At 40.3% G+C, this 21887-nt stretch overlaps 1 protein-coding gene across 1 annotated transcript in view; it reads left to right on the plus strand.

The window, feature by feature from the left end:
• LOC119737690 (ankyrin repeat domain-containing protein 27-like) overlaps positions 1-21887 on the plus strand; it is a 46376-nt gene that overhangs the window by 16222 nt on the left and 8267 nt on the right. The window contains exons 19-23 of the mRNA XM_038212226.1: positions 1306-1506; positions 3627-3746; positions 4197-4358; positions 7533-7716; positions 18096-18271. Coding sequence (XP_038068154.1) covers positions 1306-1506; positions 3627-3746; positions 4197-4358; positions 7533-7716; positions 18096-18271 — 843 coding nt within the window. The remainder of the gene's footprint in view (positions 1-1305; positions 1507-3626; positions 3747-4196; positions 4359-7532; positions 7717-18095; positions 18272-21887) is intronic.

Raw genomic sequence — 21887 nt, forward strand, 5'->3', positions numbered from 1 at the left:
TCAATTCATGCTTGTATTAAAGCCGCCCTCATCAGGTCGACATTGCGACAACACAACAGTCGGCGATTAACTTTTCAAGATCAAGCTACGGCAAAAACGTGCGGCACAAACGGTTTATTGAACAGATATAGCTGTGGAAGCTCGTTTGATTGTTATCAACACGCTTTAACAGCCTTTGTTAAAGAAGTCACATGGCTGTATATGCTAGAATCGTCATTGCGTGATGAAGACATGAGCATGGTTGCGATTTTTTTTGTGTCGGGATGCCCCTTGTTTCTCGAAAATTACACAATTTCTTAGTTTTGTGACCCATTACTTTTTATTATATTTTATTTTATTAGCATTACTTTTCTATTTGAAGCAGATTGTTCTCTCGTAGCGCAAGCATATCGCAGGTTGACCTGAGGCCAGCTTTAAGTGAATGTGGACAAAACTGTGGCAATTGAGAAATATAATTATATATTTTATAATTGAGAAATAATGAAACTTATATGATTATATGGCCATTTTTCTTCATCTTCACGAGACCAATCCCTTTGTTTTTTTAGAATTTTCAAATCGTAAATGTGCTATTGGATATTGGGTTGGTAAGTGAATATTGGGAAATTTGGTATATTCAGTCCAACCCTAATATTTAAACAAAATAAATGGTTTTAGGAGAAGTGGTATTAAAGCTAAAGGCTGATTTTGACTTTCTCCCAGTGCAAAGTGAAGAGGGGGATTAAAATCAGCCAACACTGAGCGACTGTTAAATGAGCAGTTCTTCCCAGAAAATAATTATTTGTTTTAATTTAGCTGCAGTATCAAGGCTTTAAAAGAAAACAAAGTATAGATTTTTAGTAAAGCTCCCACAGAATGTGTGCAATGATTGCGTTTTGTATTTTTAAGCTCTGGCAGGAGCTACTACATGTCACTTCATGGTCGGTCGGTCAGTTGGTCGGTCGGTTGGTCTGTCCCCAGAAAATTGACCGAAAACAGGCCCTTTAGTTTCCCATAAAATATAACTACCAATTGACCAAAAATTGACCAAATGCAATGCCGTCGTCAGTAAATGCACCCTTGACGAAAGTTTTCGAAACACACCCCTTTGCTTCGATCAATGCAAATGCGCGACTATATTGCATATGAAGTGAGACATTCCGGAACCGGGCCAGAGCTCATTATGCACTTGCCGCGCTTGTTTGAATGTTGTGCAAGATTTTCAAATTGTACCACAAACAACCTGACCTGTATTTAAGAGTAATTAATTTTTTTCCAAAATATCCACAGGGAATGACAGTAGTGACTTATTTTGTTTCTCCTCAGAGAACTCTCGTTTCCTCGTCCGGTCTCAGTGTCAACTCCTGTAACGCTGAAGGTTTCTCCCCCGTCCACGTAGCGGCTGTACACGGGCACGATTCCATGGTGGCGCTCTTCCTGCGCAGAGGGAGTAACATCAATAGCCGGGGCGGCGGCAGCCAGCAGTGCACGCCGTTGCACCTGGCATGTCAGTACAACCACCCATTGGTAAGACAAGCGCACATCAATCCCCCCCCCACAAAAAAAGTGGCTTGATTTGAACGGGAGCCAATTCCTTAGAGATGCTAATGACAGGAATGCAACTTTTCCTCGGATCCGCTGATTTCCTCTTTTTGTACTCCTCATGAATGCCATTACAAATTGAAAAACACTGTACAGAGTCTTGTGTGGTTTACAATTTCCTTGTTTTTACCTAAATTCCCAGTTGCATGCCTGGATTGAGCACAGATATTAAAGAGGTTGTGGAATGCTGAAAGTCATTTTGTTTTTTATATTTTTTTATTGTAGAGTAGACCCATATATATCATAATGACAAACTCCCATTCTTTTGTAATGTGCGTTTATATGTTTATAAAACTGAAATTCATCAAGTAATTTGTTGGTCGGCGAGCGCATAATTGCAATCAACAGTCGTCGGGTTCTTCGTAAAATCAGAAAAATCGTGACGTAATAAACAGGACTCGTTTATACTACGCTGCATAGGGAGTCCTGTTTATTACGTCACGTTTTTTCTATGTTTTGTTTGCTGCCCCCAACGACGACTTTTACACAAATTGCTCGTTCGGGTCGAAACAGGACCTGAAAAAAAGCTCTTATTATTTCATCACACCTTAGGCTACATATACCCGAAAAATGACGGAAATGTCTTCGAGCATTCCACAACCTCTTTAACTGTCACCACGAAACAAGTGTTAAGTCATTATAAGATGGAAGTGTTAAGTCATAAATTGCCATTTTGCAGTACAGTGGGGCTAAGCCAAAATGTGTAGGTCTTCGTTCTTTCTTTTTTTCCAGTGAACCTCAATCTGTAAAGTCCTGTTCTACCTTTCCTTATTGATTTTGTTCTATCAAACATCGTTAAAACTTACCTTCATGCCATTTAATTAGGCGATAGTTTATTCACTGTAATACCTCAGCGGAATTTTTTAAATTTTCTCAAAACTTACTCTTACAACTTCACTGTAGTTGGTGGTCTATATATCCGACACCGAACTCAGTATCCCCATATGTCCATATCATTAGAAAGCTCCTGTTTTGCATATTCAAAATGTATCTTTCAAATTAGGTTTTTGCCCTTCACCGACGTTTAAACACTGTATACTCAACAGTGAAAGTTGGAAAAAATCACTCGGGTGAGACTTGAACCCACGACCTCCTGCTTTCTAGTGCAGATGTCTTACCACTCGACCACCGAGCTAACGGGATTGGTTGGCTGGTTCGAATCCGATATACATAGCAGCGGGTACCGCATAAACTATTATAAGAAGGGCAAAAACCTAATTTGATTTATATCACCCCGACGCAAAATTCCATCTTATAATAAAATGAGTCTGAAATTAGGCTCATTTTGTGTAGTGACGGGTCACAAACGAGGCCCACAAACATTTTCATACTGAGCCGTAATTAGCTGAGATGCAGTTCACAAGCAATCAGACTTTGTTAAACACAATTGTTTTTGAGCTGATCAGCACGTGAAACCTGGAAAAGAAGTGCAGCAAAATATGTCTACATGAATGCTGCCTTCCAGGCACGGATATTTTCCACCAAGCTATGTATATGATTCTGCCATTTTGCCAGTGGAGTTTATCCAAACACAATAACCGTCTACATTGTACACCCTCACAGGTTCTTATTTACTTTATGGTGGATCTTATTAAACACATTTGTAGCAACACCCATCTGGCGAGACTTACTCCTGATCAAATCTGAAATTTGAACAGCTGTAATGCTGTCCGTGTGTGTGGCCTAGTGGTTAGGGTTTGTGACTCATGATGAGAGGATCAGGGGTTTGAATCTGACCTGCTGGTCATGTGTTGTGTCCTTGGGCAAGCCACCTTACCCCCACTTGCCTCTCTCTCTTGCCTCAGTGGTTTCATGCCAAGGAAACCGAGGTAAATGCTGACGAGATATTTGGCTCGTGACAGACTACTTTAATGTTGATAGGCACCTAAAAATGCAGAAACAAGCAGAGCAAAAATCTCCATCTTGAACACAAGTTTGCCAATGTCACAGTTAAACCTTCACCTTCCAGTAGTGATAGAAAAGATCTGTGCACCGGTTGCAGAAGTGGGATTACCTGACTCTGTGTGTGTCCATTTTGACTGCAGATTGTGATCCAGCTCCTGCAGCACGGTGCCAAGTGCAATGTGAAGGATGCCAGAGGCAACACACCTCTACATTACTGCTGTCTGAATGGTCACGTCAAACCAGCAAAATTCTTGATCAAAGTAAGAAACCATTTTTTTAAAGTCCGGAATTTCCCTCTGGAAGGGGTGCTGGAACCAGTCGAGCGATGTATGCTTGCAGTTTGATCACACTTTCAAAATTATCACATACCTGTGAAAAAAGAGGAATGTCGCTGTCAAGGCAGTGTCCTTTAATGACAGCAGTGTTTTACATATTACTTGTTCATGTTATCTTCAAGACAAGCTGTATTTTGAGATACAGCCTATAATACAGCCTATATACATGGAATATTGATGAAAATTTGGAACTGAAAAAAATACCTACAACTCTGTCAGATTTTGTCGGATTCCCGTATTCTATACATCATTGGAAAACTTATTCAATGTCCTTTTCAATGAGCCCAGAATCCCAGTTGTCAAAAAGTGGTCAAAGTAGTTTGTTTTGTGCTTGAGGGGCACATTTCATAATGGCACTGATTCTATCATCTGTAGCATGGTGCTAACGTGAACCAAACCAATCATCGCGGCAACACACCCCTACACGAAGCAGCCCGATGGAACTTTGGCCAGGCCGTCAGGCTGCTGATAGAAGAAGGCCACGCCAACCCGTTCACACGGAACAAGGCCCAGCTGATGCCCATCCAACTCACACAGGTATGCATAGAGACATTGCATTCAGCTGCCATCTTTAATGTGTGCTATGTTATGTTAATTCACTAACAATGAATACACAAGAGGTCAACTCATGCATATCCATGCTGAACAAAAGCACACACCTCAAACATGGCTGTAGTGCAAACGATCTTTATACATGTTATGTAACCGACATACAGATCCTTGTCATTTGATTGGTGGAACTCACATCACGTGTCATGCGTTATTGCTCCCATTCACGCCGGGGCTCAAAAAGTCCCATTCGCCCATGGGGAATGGGAAATACTATTGAACAGTTACGATCATTCTTGTTCCATAATGCGGTATGTGTGTGCAAATGCATGCTGATGTGCACGTTCAGCATAGCGCGTATTGTTCCAAAGAGCCAGTGTGCAGCGTTGGGTTCAAGCATTTTCGTGAAGGGGTGGTTTAGAAGAGAGAAATTCATTTTCCAGCAATTATGTATTAAATTAAAATATATTAAAATTTGTATTAAATTAAAATTTCAAATGACAAGGATCTATCTGTCAATGATATAAAACAAGTATTGAGTGGCTTTAAATTGTGTAATGGAAGGAATATTATCGCTCGGTAAAATCTGGACTTTTCCAGTTCAGTTCACTTCGCCACGTGAAATGGAAAAGTCCAGATTTTACCGAGCGATAATATTCCTCCCATTTCACTCTGGGTCAGTCAATATTTGTATAATATCAACCCATAATATCTTTGTGTATGTTTACTAAAATCCACTTCTTGTGAAGAAAAGCTATGGCACATACTTTGTACTTTTTTTTACGGGGAATCAAGCCCCATGTTAAGTACTATTGGCTTGGCTTGATCTTCCTTAATCCTTCAGAATACCACAGTATCTTTGTGTGGATTTCAAGAATCTCATAGGGATAGGGGTAAAGGTAATATACAACGTTTGGGGTTTTTTGGCTGTAATTTTCAGAAATGGATGGATTTTGGGGTTTAGTATTTTATAGCAAATATTATTAAACTAACCAGTTTTGTGTTCATAGACGCCAGAATAACCAAGACAAAACTGCTGTTCTTGTAGTGTGGTTCCCTGACCCGCCTTCAGATGAAACAGCAATTTGTAGATGTCAGGGGATTGTCAGGTCAGGGAACCAGTCTATGTGGCTTGCACCCGTTCACAGATGTGTAACTGATTGCAAAAAAAAATATAATAATGTGGAATAACTAAATTTTGCAAACTGGGGACAGTATTTGAAAAGAAGGCAGTTTTTTTTCCCCAAACGATCATTGGAAATTGAAAAAGTCCACTTTTCGTGAAAATGACAGCACACCAGGTGCCATGATTTCTCACAGGATACTTCAGACTATTATTCACATACAGTCAAATAAGGTACATGTACATGTTCATGTATTTCATAGCAATTCCATAGATTTGCTTTTGATGTTTGCAAATATTAAATATTACATTAAACGAGAATACACATTTTTCCTGTCCCTGTTATATCTGACCGACTGATGCACTCTTTAATGCAGTCGTCCTCCAAGAGTAGCAAACTACCTGCTCAACAACTAAATGAGTAATTTGAAGTCATTCTTAATGATACTTGAATGGCAAATTACAAAGTGCCAAGTTAACAGGGACAGGACAAAATGTCAAACTGTGCATCCTAAATTTATAGAAGGACCCAGGCCAATATCTATGAATGAAGGTTATGTATTAATGTGTATGCATATATGTATGTTTCTGTGTGGGGGTGCTCTAACATCACTCTGGCATGCATAGACTAGACAGGGGTGTGCCAGGAAGTCTTGTGCGCTAATGGTAAACAACGGAAAGGACATTTTGTGTGCAAAGTTTTTGGTAGAGCATTTTAAAGAAACAGAAAATTTCAGAAAGTCCCAGAATTATCCACATTTTGGAAATGCTTTGGACATAAACCATTTTACACTGAGAAAAGTGTGGTCACTGAAAGGCTAAAGCCGTGTCCGCACTGGACTATTTTTTTTGGAGGTTTTACCGAGACGATGGTAACATGAAAAATGGTCAAATGTGACCACTGTCCGCACTTGGACTTTCAACACGGGAAATTTTACCCAGACGGCGTGGTAGAAGTGACCGAGCTGTCAGTATAATGACTCAAGCAGGAAATAAAATGCCGATCACATTTTTTCAGCCCCCAATACGCACTTGTGGATATTACACAAGCCATTATGCACGATATTATTTCATCTTGACACGATAAATCTTGACGAAATATTTCTGACGCATTTCTGATGGACGACATCGCATCAAAGCCATGCCGCTGTACGATGTTCAGTGCGGCAGCAGTTCCATCGGTAATCGCTGGTTCCCATCGCATGCTAACAGAATCAAAGCTATGATGTAGGACCTGAACCAGTGACTGCAGCCTACATACGGTGCCATGCAGACTACATGGCGTAACAGGACGAATTTGGATCGTAGAAAATACCAAACAAACATCGTAGGGGAAAAAGAAAAACTGCAAAGTAGTTCCCAGAACGTGATCTTGATCTTTTCTGTGAATGTATTTTCCGTTAAAATATATTTATAACGAGATTTTACCGCTCGGACTTGACACACCGCAGCATACGTGTTTCCACAAAATGTTCGGCCACAGCACGTGTGGGATCGTGCGGTCTCTGTATGCATGATACTCGCGCTCGAGCCGGATGTACGCTTTCCCGAGCCGCTTTTACCGACTCACACTGTCCGCACTGGACATATCGTCTCGGGAAAAGTGACCTGGTCAGTTTTCCTGGGCGCCCGGTCAGTTTTCCTGGGCATCAGTTGGCCAGTAGAAGTAACCGCTGGACTCGGGAAAAGTAACTGAGAGGAAAACGTCCTAGGCTGTCTGCACTGGACTTAAAATGGGAAAAGTACCCATAGTCTCGGTAAGTTTTACCAAAAAAAGTCCAGTGCGGACAGGGCTTTAAATGCATTTTTTAGGAGTTGAAGTCTTTTGAGTGGTAAAATCTAATAAGATCGTAATAATTTTGTCAGTTTGTACAAATTTATTTATTCATTGATGGTAGCCATGTCACCTCGAGTATGATTTGGATTGGGCAATCCTAAATTATAAGGTTACATGTCAACAGTTGTATGGAGTCATTCAATAATCCCTTGATAGTTTTTTAAATCTATTTTAATCAACTATTAACTATTGTTCCAACCAGAATGATGAGGTGGTAAAAATCCTCCGCAATGCAGCTCTGAACGCAGACCAAGGCCTGGATGAGGTCAGCTCACCTGACCCCGGGTCAGAGGTCACGGATACTCCTCCCACCTCACCGTATCTGTCTCCTTCGCAAGATGCCCAACAGGCCAACAACGCATCTCAAGGAGCATCCGGAAATCTTGGTAAGTGCAAATGAAAGTTTTTGTCCATTTTTTGTTTTGCCTATTTTTTTTGTTGCCTATTTTTTTTGTTGCCTGCCAGTGTTTTTCACAATGTTGGAAAATCCAGGAAATCCTGGAATTTAAAGCTATCGTGGAAAATCACGGAAATTTGTCAATTTACATGAAATCATGGCAAGTTGATTTCCCTAGGAAACATGTCAAGGAATCCTGCGCAACCCATAGGTGATGATGCATAACATCTGGCTATGGCAGTCTTCCAGCTTTCATTCTACTGGTCTTGTGTCAAACTGGAAGCCACAGACGTCCCTTGCCTCAACATGATGAGCTGGCTAGTGTATTGTTAAAAAAAAAATATCAAAAGGCTCCTAAGATGCTAAAACGGTGCAGGAGTTGGTGATGGAAAGCATTTTTTTCCTGTCGTGGTAAAGTCATGGGAAAAGTCATGGAATTTTACTTTCAGATTTCTGTGGGAATTCTGGCCTGCTTTCTTGCCTGTTTCTAGATGTTGTCTGTGAGTTACATGGAGTCCTAGCCAATAGAACCAAGAATAGCCCTAACCCTGCCAGATACGACAATGTGGAACAGGTGTAAAAGATTGTGCTGCCTTGTAGCATTTGCCAGTCAAAAACTCCATGGATGTATAGTGTGGAAATATGAGACATTGGGAACTTGTCCCGCAAAACAATGTCACTGTCCGTTCCTGTGGGGGCTGGCAGCCACAGATCTTGAGGCTGTTGGACCTTGGGATAGGCAGAATTGTAAAAAATGATGAATTAGAAAAAAAACCCAACTACATGTATATATAAACAAATATGTGTACGTTGAAATAGAAAAATACATTTCTTTCATGCAGATTTTAGCACAGTACTTAGAGTTATGTTTCAAATTTACAATTTCTTTTTAAAGGGAAGATGCAACATTTGCAAACATAAAAACACAAAATAATCAAATTATCACGGAATACCTTATTGAATTGTTAGGGAATGACAGTCTAAAGCATCCTGTAAAATCGTGGCTCCTGGTGTGCTGACATTTTCAAGAACTAAGTGTATTTTTCAAACGCTCGACCAGCATTGGAAAAAAACTGGCTTTTTTCAAAAACTGTACCTAATTTTTCATATCGCATTTTCTTTGCAATTGATTGCACACCTGTGAAGGGGTACAAGCCAGCTAGACTGATTCTTTGACCTAAAAATTCCCCAAAGTCTATAAATTGATCCGTTTCATCTTAAGTGGGGCCAGGGAACCAGACTACAAGAACATGGTTGGTTTTCTTGGTTTTTCCAGCATCTACAAGCCCAAAACATGAAACAAGTCAGTTTAACAATATTTGCTATGTCAAGCTAATCCTCCAAGTCCATTGTTTTCTGAAAATTGCAGCAAAAGCAAATGTTGTACATTCCTTTAAACTTAGTGTCCGGATATCAAAATGAAAAGTTTCAGCTCCAAAGTTTCCCCTTTTTTTTGCTCTCTCTCTCTCTCTGTAATTTGCAGCAAGACTTTATTAAGCCATCTCATCTATCTCCCCATGCCACGTCATTGAATTTTACCGAAGGCTTGACATGATTATGACAAATTTGATAACTCAAGCCGGCTCAGACATGCCCCCTGCAACTTAACAACGCATTCCAATTTTCGGGGGACGCTTTGATCCCCCTAATGAGTTTGACACAGCAGGGTGACTGGCAGGGGAAATAGGATTCGCCAAATAGGTTAACATCTCTAGCCAGAGATTAGCGAATCAAACGGCCCAGTTTCATGGCGCTGCCAATTTCCCCGAATTCTGCGCTGACGGTCGACAATCTGTGAACGGCTCTATAACAGTGTTAACCCTGTAAGCGCAAAATCCTTAGCCAGGGGACGTACGCATGCTCACAAGCCAAAATTGCTTGCTAACCCATGATGTATGCAAGCCGTAAGCTCAAAATGTTCTGCGACAGTATAGATCTCGCTCAAATGACGTCATTTCTTATACAGACCTTCCACATGCATTTCAAGATAGGCATTTTGAGCATCAACTTGCATAACGCGCATCAGCTGCGTCGTATTTCGAACACATTTCGAGCAACAAGCGCGTGTTTTTGGAACATTTTAACACTGCATAATTCGTGCTTGATTGCGTAAAATACGCAGTTGCAGTTCTCCTACAGAGATGGCCGTCATTGAGCGAGCCCTATACATGTAGTATTGATTTTTTCGCTAGCAGTAAGCAGAGCAGTGTAATTGGGCCCAGAAATGTTTCACCCTTCACAGAGCTGCTAAAGACGGAAATATGCTCAGCACAGAACACAATATTTGCTTAATAAACATGGTCAATATCAGGTACCTAGCCAAAGTGTCATGAATAGAAATGTTGATTGCTTGTGACAGACGCCCAATTTCATGGCTCTAGAAATCCGCGCTTATGATTACCAATCCGTGCTAACTATGTTAACTTTTGTAATCTTGTACCCGGTAAGTACAGAATCTTAGTTACATAAATTTGTTAAGCACAGAACAAAATAGTTACTACGCAATAAAAACCCAGGTTCCTAGCCAAAGTGTCATGCAACGTAGGTTGCTTTCATGCTTGTGAATGGTGCCCAATTTCATGGCTTTTCTTAACCATAGAGTTCCGCGCTTACGAGCACCATTCCGTTAACTGCGTTAAGCCGAAATCAACCTCATTCCCATGGGTACGAGATCTTGCTGCGCCATGTTGTTTCCCATCATGCCTTGCGCGATCTCAACCCCTGGATTTGTCTCATTTACATGCATGACATGTGTCAAAATATGGCACATTATAATTAGGCTGCAGTTTATCCATTTTACGTGCCGCACCATCTTTAAAATGTTTAAGGTTGTGGTTTTGAAGAACCAATCCTTTCAAACATAAGGTTTGGACGTTTTGTTATTTAGCAAAGATTTTATGTACCTGTACGTACCCCTTTCATCCCTTTACAACCGAAGAAACAGGGTTTTTTTTAGCGAAAAATGAGGCTGCCATAATCCATATCGTACAGTCATCGCGAGTATTTGTATGTGACGTGACATGCAAAGCAAGCGAGCGCATTGTGGGCGTGCAATCTTCGAAATGCGCGCAGTACTCTCTAAATAGCCGGTCAGCATTGTTTACGTGTTCATCACGGCCAGGGGTTAGTGAAGGAACGCACACGCGCCCATGGAGTCGAGGTTGAGCCGAAATTCCTTGCTTGTTATCTCGTGAAATATGCTAACTGTGAGTGCTCATGGAATGTTCAGCTGCAGTAAGAGTGGAGAGTTTGCTAACGGCAAGCAGAGCCATGTGGGCATGGCTCTCAGCTGCTTTTTTTTAGCATTTTCAGCCTAGCTGCTCCATGTGTCCCAGGGCCCAAGATGCTAATCTAGTAGGCCGCGCAGCCTCCTGGGGGTGCACATAGCTGCGTAATGTTCCCCGGCCTGATTCCCTTTTGATTCCATTTTTTAATGAAGAGGAGCACCCCTGGGGGTGTTTTAATGGGACGTGGAGTATCATCTGCCGGCAATCATGAGAGGGACGTGAGGAGCGTGGCGGATAATACATTAAATGCATCCATTTCAGATCAGCAGGATGCTGATGTGAAATTCATGAAGCCACACAAGGCTCCCATATGATAACTCTTTGGGTTAAGTCCTGTTTAGCTTGCTCTGGATAATGGTACATATGTATGTCTGCTGTTTTAGGGTTGGTGTGGTGGCCAGAAAGATTTTTTCAAATTTAATTTCGTAGATGTACCTAAGTTCAGCGAATTTAATGAAATGGAGTTTTTCAGCAAACCAGGGATATACATGTACATGTACATGAACCAGCTTTAAAGCAATATCAAATGTTTATAAACAGAAAGTTGTAAAGACATTTCAAATTGTGGACTTCTTGATTTTGACAATGCTCAAGAGAAAGGGAAGAAAATATTTTTGTTTTGGTCAGTTATTAAGCTCTGGCAGGAGCCTCTACATGTCACTTGGTGGTTGGTCTGTCGGCCCTGAAAATTGACCAAAAGTATTGTGTTCCACATGTGCCATCGGTGTCACATTTTTCGGTGTCACATTTTTTAGCTATGGCAGGGATATCGATTGATTGACCGATTTCATGCGAGCCTTTCATGCTAGACTTCTTGCAACATGGCCACAGCTTATTGTGCACACTCACGCTTGTTTATCAAATGCTAATGTCGCCCCTTCTACTCTGAACATGTGTTAGAAAACACTTACATACGTGTATAAACTTATTTGAACCGTTCCTGAACCAATGAGCAGGTTGTACTGTACTACACAGTACATGTATCCAAACCATTTTTAGCAGGAAGGCAGTTTTATTCATCTATGCAAATCTGATGATTCTCAGTTCTTGAACAATTCTCCATTGTTAAAGTACATGTGGGGGTATTTCAGGTAGACCCTCTGCATTGAGTATAGACATTAGGCCTAATAGACATCTAATGCCAGACAACTGAATAATCCTCCAATATCATTGTCAATAAAGTCTCACTGCTGTATTTAATATTTCCTGCTCGATGTGTCAGACATTGACGTATCAGATACATCATTGGCAGCAAGAAAAAAAACATTGTCAGTTAGTATTAGAAACTTTCATAGTGCAGCACAAGTTCAAGGTGAAGAATTGACGGCTGATTGTTGTACTGAGGCAAAAGGATCCCGACAAATGAGTTACAAATAGCTACCGGTAGATACAAATAATAATAATATTCTTATATAGTGCCAAATCCTTCAAAATGACGTTCAAGGCGCTTAACAATCATTAACAAAAACAAAAACAAAAAACAAAAACGTATATGAAAAACCTTTAAAAATTACATATTGTTACACTAATATTATATTAGAACTCATTTTCTTTTCGGATTTCATATTTGACGTCTCTTTTTGTACAAAAAGACAGTGATAGATATTACAATAAACAAAGGTTATGCCAGGGTTGATATTTCTGGCTGATAGCTCAGTTGTACTGCCCCAAACCGCCCTGCTTTTTACTCCCTGTACAATGTACATGCTGAACCGACCCAAAGTGCCCCAGCACTGTTCGGTTTCATGGATACATTCATCAGAGAATACAATGTGCAGCAACGTAGGACAGGCATGACAGGTGCTACTGAAGTTAAAACCCTCTTATAAATGCAAACATGCACGCGTACATTCTGTGCCAAGTACCGGTAGTCCTGTGAATCACAACCAATCATGTGACTATTTTCAACAGTCAAGAGCTCCAAGCCTACATAAAGCAGGATTGACTGGCTTGATACAGCTATGCTTTGACTGCAGGTGATTGATAAGACAGCTGTGCTTACAACTTGCCTGGGTTTTTTGGTCCATTGACTGCATTCGACTAGTTTCAGTGTTTGCCTGAAATATGATCTAAATGTTGGTGACTACATACATGTAGCTGTTTAAAAAGGCATGTGACTGTACAGAAAATGCTCACTTCATAGAGTTATGGTTATGTTTAGAAGTTACATTACATTGTACCAATAAGGTTTAAATTACAATGTATGAGAATATCAGAATCTGAGAGGTGTGCTTCTGAATAGCACGTCAATTTGATGCCATTTTTACCCAATTAAGGACTTTTAGTAATAGGCCATCAACCATGTCATCAAAAAAGGGAAGCCGTTGAAAGATTGCTTTTGTTTTACATTTCTTTGTTTTAAAACTACTAAGGGTGCAATCCGCAATATTGAACTCATTTTCTTTTCGGATTTCAGATTTGAAGTCTCTTTTTGTACAAAAATACATGATATATTCAAATTCAAAAGGGCACTTCTACTTTTAAAATCCATTTTTTCCCCCCTGCTAAACAGAATAACGTAATAAAGTACCATTCATAGTCGACACGTCACCAACTACAGGTAGTTTGGTGTATCTTGAGTCTAAGCCCAATTTGACAACTTTACTTTTGATAGAGTATCGGTGACAGTGATAGATATTGCAATTGACCCTTCCTGTAAAAAAAAAAAAAAAAAAAAATGAAACATGGATTGGATCTTGAGTCTAAGCCCAGTTTGACAACTTTACTTTTGATACACAGAGTATCGGTGACAGTGACAGATATTGCAATTGACCCTACCTGTAAAAGAAAAAAATCGAAACATGGATTGTATAATTGTAACATCAGCAAGACAGCAAACAGGTTATAGTTTAGCAGTCCCCCGAGGCTTAGAGTGTGTCCAGTTTTTAAAGATCCGTCATGCTCACGCTCGCCAATTCCAGTATGTCAAGTTTCTGACTTTGATTACCGTCCAGGCACATTAGGCGTAACATTCCTCAGGCCATTAATTAAAACCAAATCCCTGACATACACGTACCGGGGTACCTAGGGGGTTTGCATGACGGAAAATGTATATTTGTCATATTTTGTACATGAGGAGGACTTTATGGTTTCAGCGTGGGCTGACGTGTTTTGCGTACTTATCCCCAGGCTACATCTGCATGTACTGTAGCTCTCATGAACTTTTCACTGGCTGGCTATGTGTTATTTTGTACAGTTTGTAGTAGGGGACTGTTCTTTCTTGACCTTATGCCTGACAATCTAAGATTTTGCCAGTCTGCAACTGTTACTCCACCAAAATCCAACAAGATGCAATAGTTGTTTGATTCTGTTCATTTAAAGGTACAGTCCATCTTTTTTAATTTGTGCATTTTGTTCGTTGGAAGCAACAAACGTGCTCAAAATCTAAAGAAGGGTGCTAAACAACTAACCTGATGAAGTTTCAGCTCAGCTTCAGCTGTAAATTTTGAGGAAAAAAACCAGCATTATAGGATCTTGATTTCAAATCAAAATTTGCTGAATCATGTTTTGAATTGGGCCTGAATTCAGTGTCCGAGACACGTTCTTACTGAGCCGATTGCAGCTACGCGATGACGCGCACCGATCCGACGAATTATAGCAACCGTGCGGAAATTTCCAATGGTGCGTCTTTAGACAATCTGTTGGAAAGGCCTTCGTTGAGTTCTTCAAAATGACAGCTTGCCAGAACGAATAATTTTACAGGGAGTTTGGTCCTCTTACTTTCTTTCAACCAAGTATGTTTTCAACAATAATTACGTCAGTACTTGTTGGATGGCTACAAATGATAGACTGTAGCTTTAAGCAGTAGCAATGAACTGTACCATACAGAAAGTTGCCTTGCTCTATATAGATATGACTGTGTACATGTACATGACATTGTCCATGTACGGGCAATTCAGTGCAAAAGTGGACATACCTGAAAACAAGAAAAATGTGTGACATCTCCAGAACTACTTGTAAGCATCACAACCTCAAATGTGGTATCAAATAAAAGGGGACAACAAGACCTTTTCTTTGAGTGGTGTGCCAAATATACATACCTTGGAAATTTCAAGGATTACTTTTAAAAATTACATTGGGACCAGTCACATACAGTCAAATTTCACTTCCACTTCCCCTGCTATACTTTTAGCAAAGGCTAGTCACCAGCAGTCAGATCATATCTCAAGCAAACACTGTGGCTAGTCAAACTGGGTCAACAAACAAAGCAGGCAAGTTGTGGTCACAGCTGGCTTATCAATCACCTACAGTCAAAGCATAGCTGTATCAAGTTGCATAAACAGTCCAAGCCAGTCAATCCTGCTTTATGTAGGCTGGAATTTTTAACTTTTGAAAATAGTCACTTCTTTGATTTTGACTGAAAGGACTACTTGGCACAGAGTGTATGTTTGCATAGGAGGGTTTTAAGGAGAGTCAGTTAAGTTTACATGTCGATGTTGTTGCAATATTTGTAGCTACTAAGTGCAATCCAGTGACATCGGCAGTAACAAAAAGGTGTCGGAAGAAAAAAAAAGGGCATGTCATTGTACATGTAGCCTATTTGCGCAGCAATTGTGAATAGCAAGCTTCCCGAGAGCTTCCGAGCTATCGCAAGCAATCAGTCTATTTGAGAAGAGAGAGTACCATGTTGATGCTGCACTTGGCTTGCAAAGAGGCCGATAAATTGCGTCTGTCGTACTGCCTCAGCGTTTCCCCCCAAAACCTCCTATATATCCTCTCCCTTTGTGGATTTATAGAGTAAGGGTTCTCCTGTCTGTAAATGGCGGCTTTGGAGGACTCCGTTGGCGGTGTTATCGCATTGATCTTCAGCGATCCTTGTCACGCTGACAGGGATCGTTGCGATCAACCAGCCACTCTCGCTGTCTTATAGCCGCCTCTGTCTGAGCTCCTGTCAGCAGCTTGCTGAAAAGAGGGGTTTGCATTCGGTCACAGGTAATTGAAATTGCTGATGTGCACCTCTGAAAAAAAAAGAGGATCTAAAACAAAAAAGCCTCTAAAGATAGATGTGTCGGATTGCGCAGTTCTCATACATGTACATAGAAACTTGTGTTTTAAATTCAGAGTACCTGGTACATGTACTGGAGGGAGAGGAAGTTAAATTAGATAGGATTTAAAGGTTCACATGGTGAATTGAGCAATAAGAAAAAGCTTACGTTGGAACCATTTTTACTATATTTAAGCTGAATGAAAAACAAAAGCAGTCTTAAATTACAAAGAAAATTCCAACACCATATTTTGCAGTCTAAATTCAGAACTTACCGCAAAGTAAACAAAGTGCTATTTTTATTTCAAGCCTTGTAGAATCATTTGTAAAAATGATAAAATAGCGAACTGAGTCTTTTTTTTTAGACACCCTGTACATCTACGTCTGTATTTCCAAGCAAGCACTCCCGACACCCATGATATAAAACTTCACAATCGCTTGGCCTCATTTTCCTGTCTCAAGCATTCTTCAAGCTGTCACTGTAAAGTAGTGCTGTTGTCTCTTTTCTGTCACCTCAAAAACCTGCCCTGCGGACACTAGTCGGTAAATGCTCCTTATTTTTCAAGTAAAAGCTTGTTTTGAGTCTTGTGCAAATATGGTGGTTATATAGCACTTGTCATGTCACAACCAGCAAGCTAAATGTTGCTTGCGGTCACATCACATCCCTTCCCTTTCCCCCACCCCCATCTGTTCTCCGGCCCGAGGGGTTTTGTGCTTTACCGTCAGGATTAATTGTACATTAACGCCATTATGGCATTGTGTGACCGCAGTAGGGCCCAAATCGATATCGCCTGCCCTTTTTGAGCTCCTGTTCTAAGTGGGCGTTGATGCTTGTCGTGCTTGTGGATAGAATTCCAATGAAACCTCCCCCCCACCTCTTCTGGGGCTGAGCATGTTCAACCCCCTAGAGGGGTTGCATTGATCATAAGTCTCGGAGTGATAAGTTCAAACCCTCGAAGGTTTGCTTTGCGAGATCATGACTGTCATGACGGATTATTGGGCAGTCGAGCACCGCTTCTCGGCAACCCTTGCTTGATTGCCAACTTGAGCAATTTTTTTTTTTTAATTTGATTGGTCAAATGCCAATGCAAATGGTTGGCATGGGGACAGGAAGCGTTCTCTCCAGGAGAAAAACGATCCGGAGCGTGAGGCTGTTTTGAGAGAATTGACCGGAATGCTAACGACTTTGAACGGCGACACGTCAGAAGTTGCGAGGAACTTGTGATTGACAAGTTCAAGAGATGTGTACATTAGCTCTACTGAGAATTTCTGTTGTTGGAAACAAGAGACACAAGTTTTAATCCTGTTCCTGTCAAATGTTTTAGTTCATTTAAAATCTGCTTTTAAAATTACCTTGTCACGTATGGTTTCTTTGATAATTTGAAGAAAACAAATTTAAATGTAAGGGAAGGAAAAAGAGAGCCACAATTTGTGTTTAATTATTTAGCTTCTTGTGAATCTTGTCTTAGTTTAAACACATAATTTTTTTCTGAAATATGTACATGTACACGAGGAGGAAGTTATGGATGTAATAGGGTGATAATTATTTGTTTTTTCATACATTGCTCAGAACTGTTGGGGCACCTAAAATATTAACCATAACTCCCTAGCATGATTTACTAGGAACCATACCCATCCTGGCAAATTCCAACACCATATTGGAAACTGCACACACATATTTCTGACTTATATATTCAACTACATGTACATGTACATGTACATGTACTGCCCCCAATTTACCAAATTTGTTTAGTCCATATTTTGTTTGCAATCACGACCGTGAATGGGTGCAAGCCAGCTAGACTGTTTCCCCGACCTTACAATTTCCAGATGGACGTCTATAAATTGCTCTGTTTCATCTTAAGAGGGGTCAGGGAACCAGACTGCAGGAACATTATTGGTTTTCTTGGTTTTTCCCAGCATCTATGAGCACAAAAACTTCAATGTAACGATATTTACTATAAAATTCTAACCCACCAAATCCATCTTTTTCTGAAAATTACAGCAAAAGCAAACGTTGTATATTCCCTTTAACATCCCTGTTCCATCTTTCTCTCCATTCCCTTTCTTATTTTGTTCACTCCCTGATTTCAACAGGGTCCCTGCCGAGGCATGTCAGCCCCAAAGATCTCTTCCTGTCCTCGGCCAGCATGGAGATGCAGCAGCTCCAAGCCCTCAATCAGTCGGTGAGAGCCTTTGACAAAGCCCGGAGATTGCGTCGCTCCATCACCCAAGACAAGAGCGAGCCCTTGCCTGCATGGATGAAGCACCAGGTAAGACGTTTGAGTAAGACCTCGTTGGATTTGAACCAAATTACATTGTCTCACATTTCTCACAACTCATTTTGTTAAAGGCACATGGGATCATTTGCATTTATCCCAAAAGTAACCTAGCGAATTATAATCAAAAAAGCTTATTTGGGTAAAAGATCCCACTGGTACTACACTTCCCGTGAAATTATTCTGTCTGGCTTGCTGTCATTTAGAAGAAATCGGGAAATTCTAACCTTCAGTCAATGGACTGATTGTTGGAAATAAAGAGTTCTATTAACAAAATCGTGTTTGGGGATCAAAGGTTGTGTATGGTATTTCACTGTTTTCTCAAAAAGTGTCATATCCACTGAGCTGAAACTTTGGACACTTTTCTCTTCTGCTTTTAACTATTTTTTTCTTCTTTGGATTTTGAGTGATTTTTTTTTGGGGGGGGGGTGGTGGTTTGGGTTAATATCTCATTCAAAAGTTGTATTTTTGTTCATGTAAATCACAAAGGGAAAGTTACCAGGTGCAGTTCTTAAAAGTTGAACAAATAAATTGGCTGAAGCAGGGTTCAAACCCTGCTCCATTCAATTTCTTTTTACAGCTTATAAAAAAATATATAAGTGAATTGTATAAGTACCTCAAATAAATCTTATATTTGACATAGTTTAGCTATTAAAAAAAACCCCAATATTGTCAGGTTTTATTTTCATCTAAAGTATGTAAGTACATGTCTTGTGCATTAACATGCCCAGTTATATACATAAATTTTACAAGGAGCAATTGATTTTTTAGACTTGACAAAAGAGTCTTCTGGATTTTTGAATTATTTTAAGAGCTTTTGCAATGTCATGCATTGAAAGACATTTGTGCACTCAGGCGTAAGTACTATGTCTGTATTCAAGCATTTGTAAATTTGTCAGCGAAGCGCAAAGGCGACACCGCCTAACATGTTTCGAAACACTGCACGGTGTACATCGTTTCCAAGATCGCTGTCCCAAAATAGAAACCACTTCCTGGAAAATAACCTCGTCAATTACCGCATCACTTCCCCAGCAGAAAGAGAGAAAACTGCAGGCAGAAATCCTTTTGTGTAGAAATTAAGTGTCAGTGATTTCAACGGTGAGTTGTGATGACCGGCCAACAGGCCGTCCAACCAAAACTCCCCGAGGCGGGCGACAAAAAAAGAAAGAAAAAAATATTTCTAAAAATCCCGGGGACTCAAATCGGATTGGGAGACTCCACCAAGAATAGCCTGATGCAATTAGACAGGTGCTGATGGCTCGCTAATAAGCCAAAGGTAGGTGTGAACGGCGTGAAGCATGGACCCCAGGCCCCCCCCCCCCCCTTTGATTAGGGCTGAAATAGCCCAACGGCGCACGGCGACGGGAATTTTATTAATCAAGTTTGAGCCACGATATTACCTTCAACTGCCCTATAATTACATGACTTTCTTCTTCAGTGCTTCTGTGTGTAGCGTTCTTTACAATGCAGGTTCGCTCATCAGAATGCAAAGTTGAATTGTAAATTACAGCTGTTAGATGCACTGCACACATTTTGTTTTTGTGTCTCCAGATTTTGAACACACCAGAACAATTGAGAATAAATTACCGGTACCTACAGGGGTTATGGCTGGATAGAGAAGGGATTGGGGGAGGGGGGGGGGGGGAGTCATGAGTGATGTGAAAATGGCCGTCTTTCCTGTTGAAATGTGTATTTAATCTGCATACAGTGGCTGATATATACAATGTACTCATCATGGTCATAGACCTTTATCATGCTGCCACCATTTCAGTCATGTTCCCTGTATCCAATAGCAGCACTGAATGATAATGGGTTTTTTGTGCAAAAAGGAACCAGACTATTTTTCTTCCAGCATTGCTTTGGCTACATTGACTTGAATGGGAAAAATCCAAATGGCCGCAACATGATAATGGTCTATTGGAGACAGTGAGCCAATGGGCTCAATAGTCATAAGGAATTGTGTTAGTCCATCATCCTCTGTCGATTGATCACCACCCTCTGTTTTTACTGTACATGTACCCCTGTATAAACCTCTTCGTTGCATCTGATGAAGTAGTTGTAGCTACGAAAGCTTAATGCATATTTTCACTCTAGTAATAGTCTTTTAAAGTGCTACCTAATTACTTTTCCATTTGATTCTGCCTGACTTACACGGCTGCCCACCACTTTTAGTTCAGTATGTAGAATGTGAGTCTCAAAGAGTTACTTGTCAAGCCAATCCCACTTTCCCTATTCTTGTACAAAACATGTACAATGTTTGTTTGTACCTTTTTTCATGTTTCCCGTACACTACCGGTACATGTACATGTAGGTGTAAAATTGTTCCATCGACTTGAAACCTGACATTTTCCCGGACATTAACATTAACATGTGCCGTAACTCTTTGCGTGATCATGTTGACAACAGAGCATCCAAATGTGCATTTCCATCCCCGCCCCACAATTCAATTCAGTTTCAATTCAATTTTCAGAAACATTTATTCCGATCAAAAGCAGAGAATTACCACAACCACACAGCGTGAGTGGGGAGAGTTGTATCCTTCCCATCCCCCTTCAGGATTAATGCCCCTGAAAAAAGACACAATGCAGCATTCTGCCCAAGGCAGCAACATTTCAATTATAGCTATAGTCCATCATTTGCAGCCATCCGAAAAGTAACTGGCGTAATTATTGTTGAAAAACAAACTTGGTTGAAAGATAGTAAGGGGACTAAACTCCCTGTGAAATTATTCTTTCTGGGAAGCTGTCATTTTGAAGTAATCAACGAAAGAAGGCATTTCCAACGGTGATTCTTAAGAAGCACCGTAGGAAAATTTAAATTAGTAGTTCGTTTTGTTATTCAGCGCAGCGCGCACAAGTATTGGAACGACGCACACGCGCGCGCGGTTGTTATAATTCGTCGGATCAGTGCGCGACGTCGCGTATAGCTGTAATTCAAAACAATTCAAAACATGATTCAGTAACTTTTGATTTAAAATTGAGATCTTAGAATGCTGTTTTTCTCGGAATATACAGCTGAAGCTGAGCTGAAACTTCATCAAGTAAGTTGTTCAGTATCCTTCATTAGATTTTGAACACGTTTGTTGCTTCAAACGAACAAAATGCACTAATTACAAATGATGGACTATAGCTTTAAATGTACATTGTACCCGTCACAATCTCATTCCCTTGAATCCTGCTTTCTTTTTCTGGAAGTCCCTGTCCCGTAAATTTTGAATATGCATGTGCAACATTAACATGTTAACTTACTTGCTTGGCAATCCTGAAACATTTTTTGTAAAGGGAATGTATAACATTTGCTTTTGCTGCAATTTTCAGGAATAAATGGATTTGGAGGATTAGTATGTCATAGCAAATATTGTTAAACTGACTTGTTTCACGTTTTGGCTTGTAGATGCTGGAAAAACCAAGAAAACCAAACATGTTCTTATAGTCTGGTTCTCTGACCCCACTTAAGGTGAAACCGAACAATTTATAGACTTCGGGGAATTGTAAGTTCAGAGAATCAGTCTAGTAGAATTTTACCACTTCACAAGTGTGTAGTCAACTGCAAAGAAAATGTGGAATAACTAAATATGAAAAATTAGGAGCATTTTTTGAAAAAAAAAGAA

This window comes from Patiria miniata, unplaced genomic scaffold, assembly GCF_015706575.1.
Source record: "Patiria miniata isolate m_02_andy unplaced genomic scaffold, ASM1570657v1 HiC_scaffold_3, whole genome shotgun sequence".
Lineage (NCBI taxonomy): Eukaryota > Metazoa > Echinodermata > Asteroidea > Valvatida > Asterinidae > Patiria > Patiria miniata.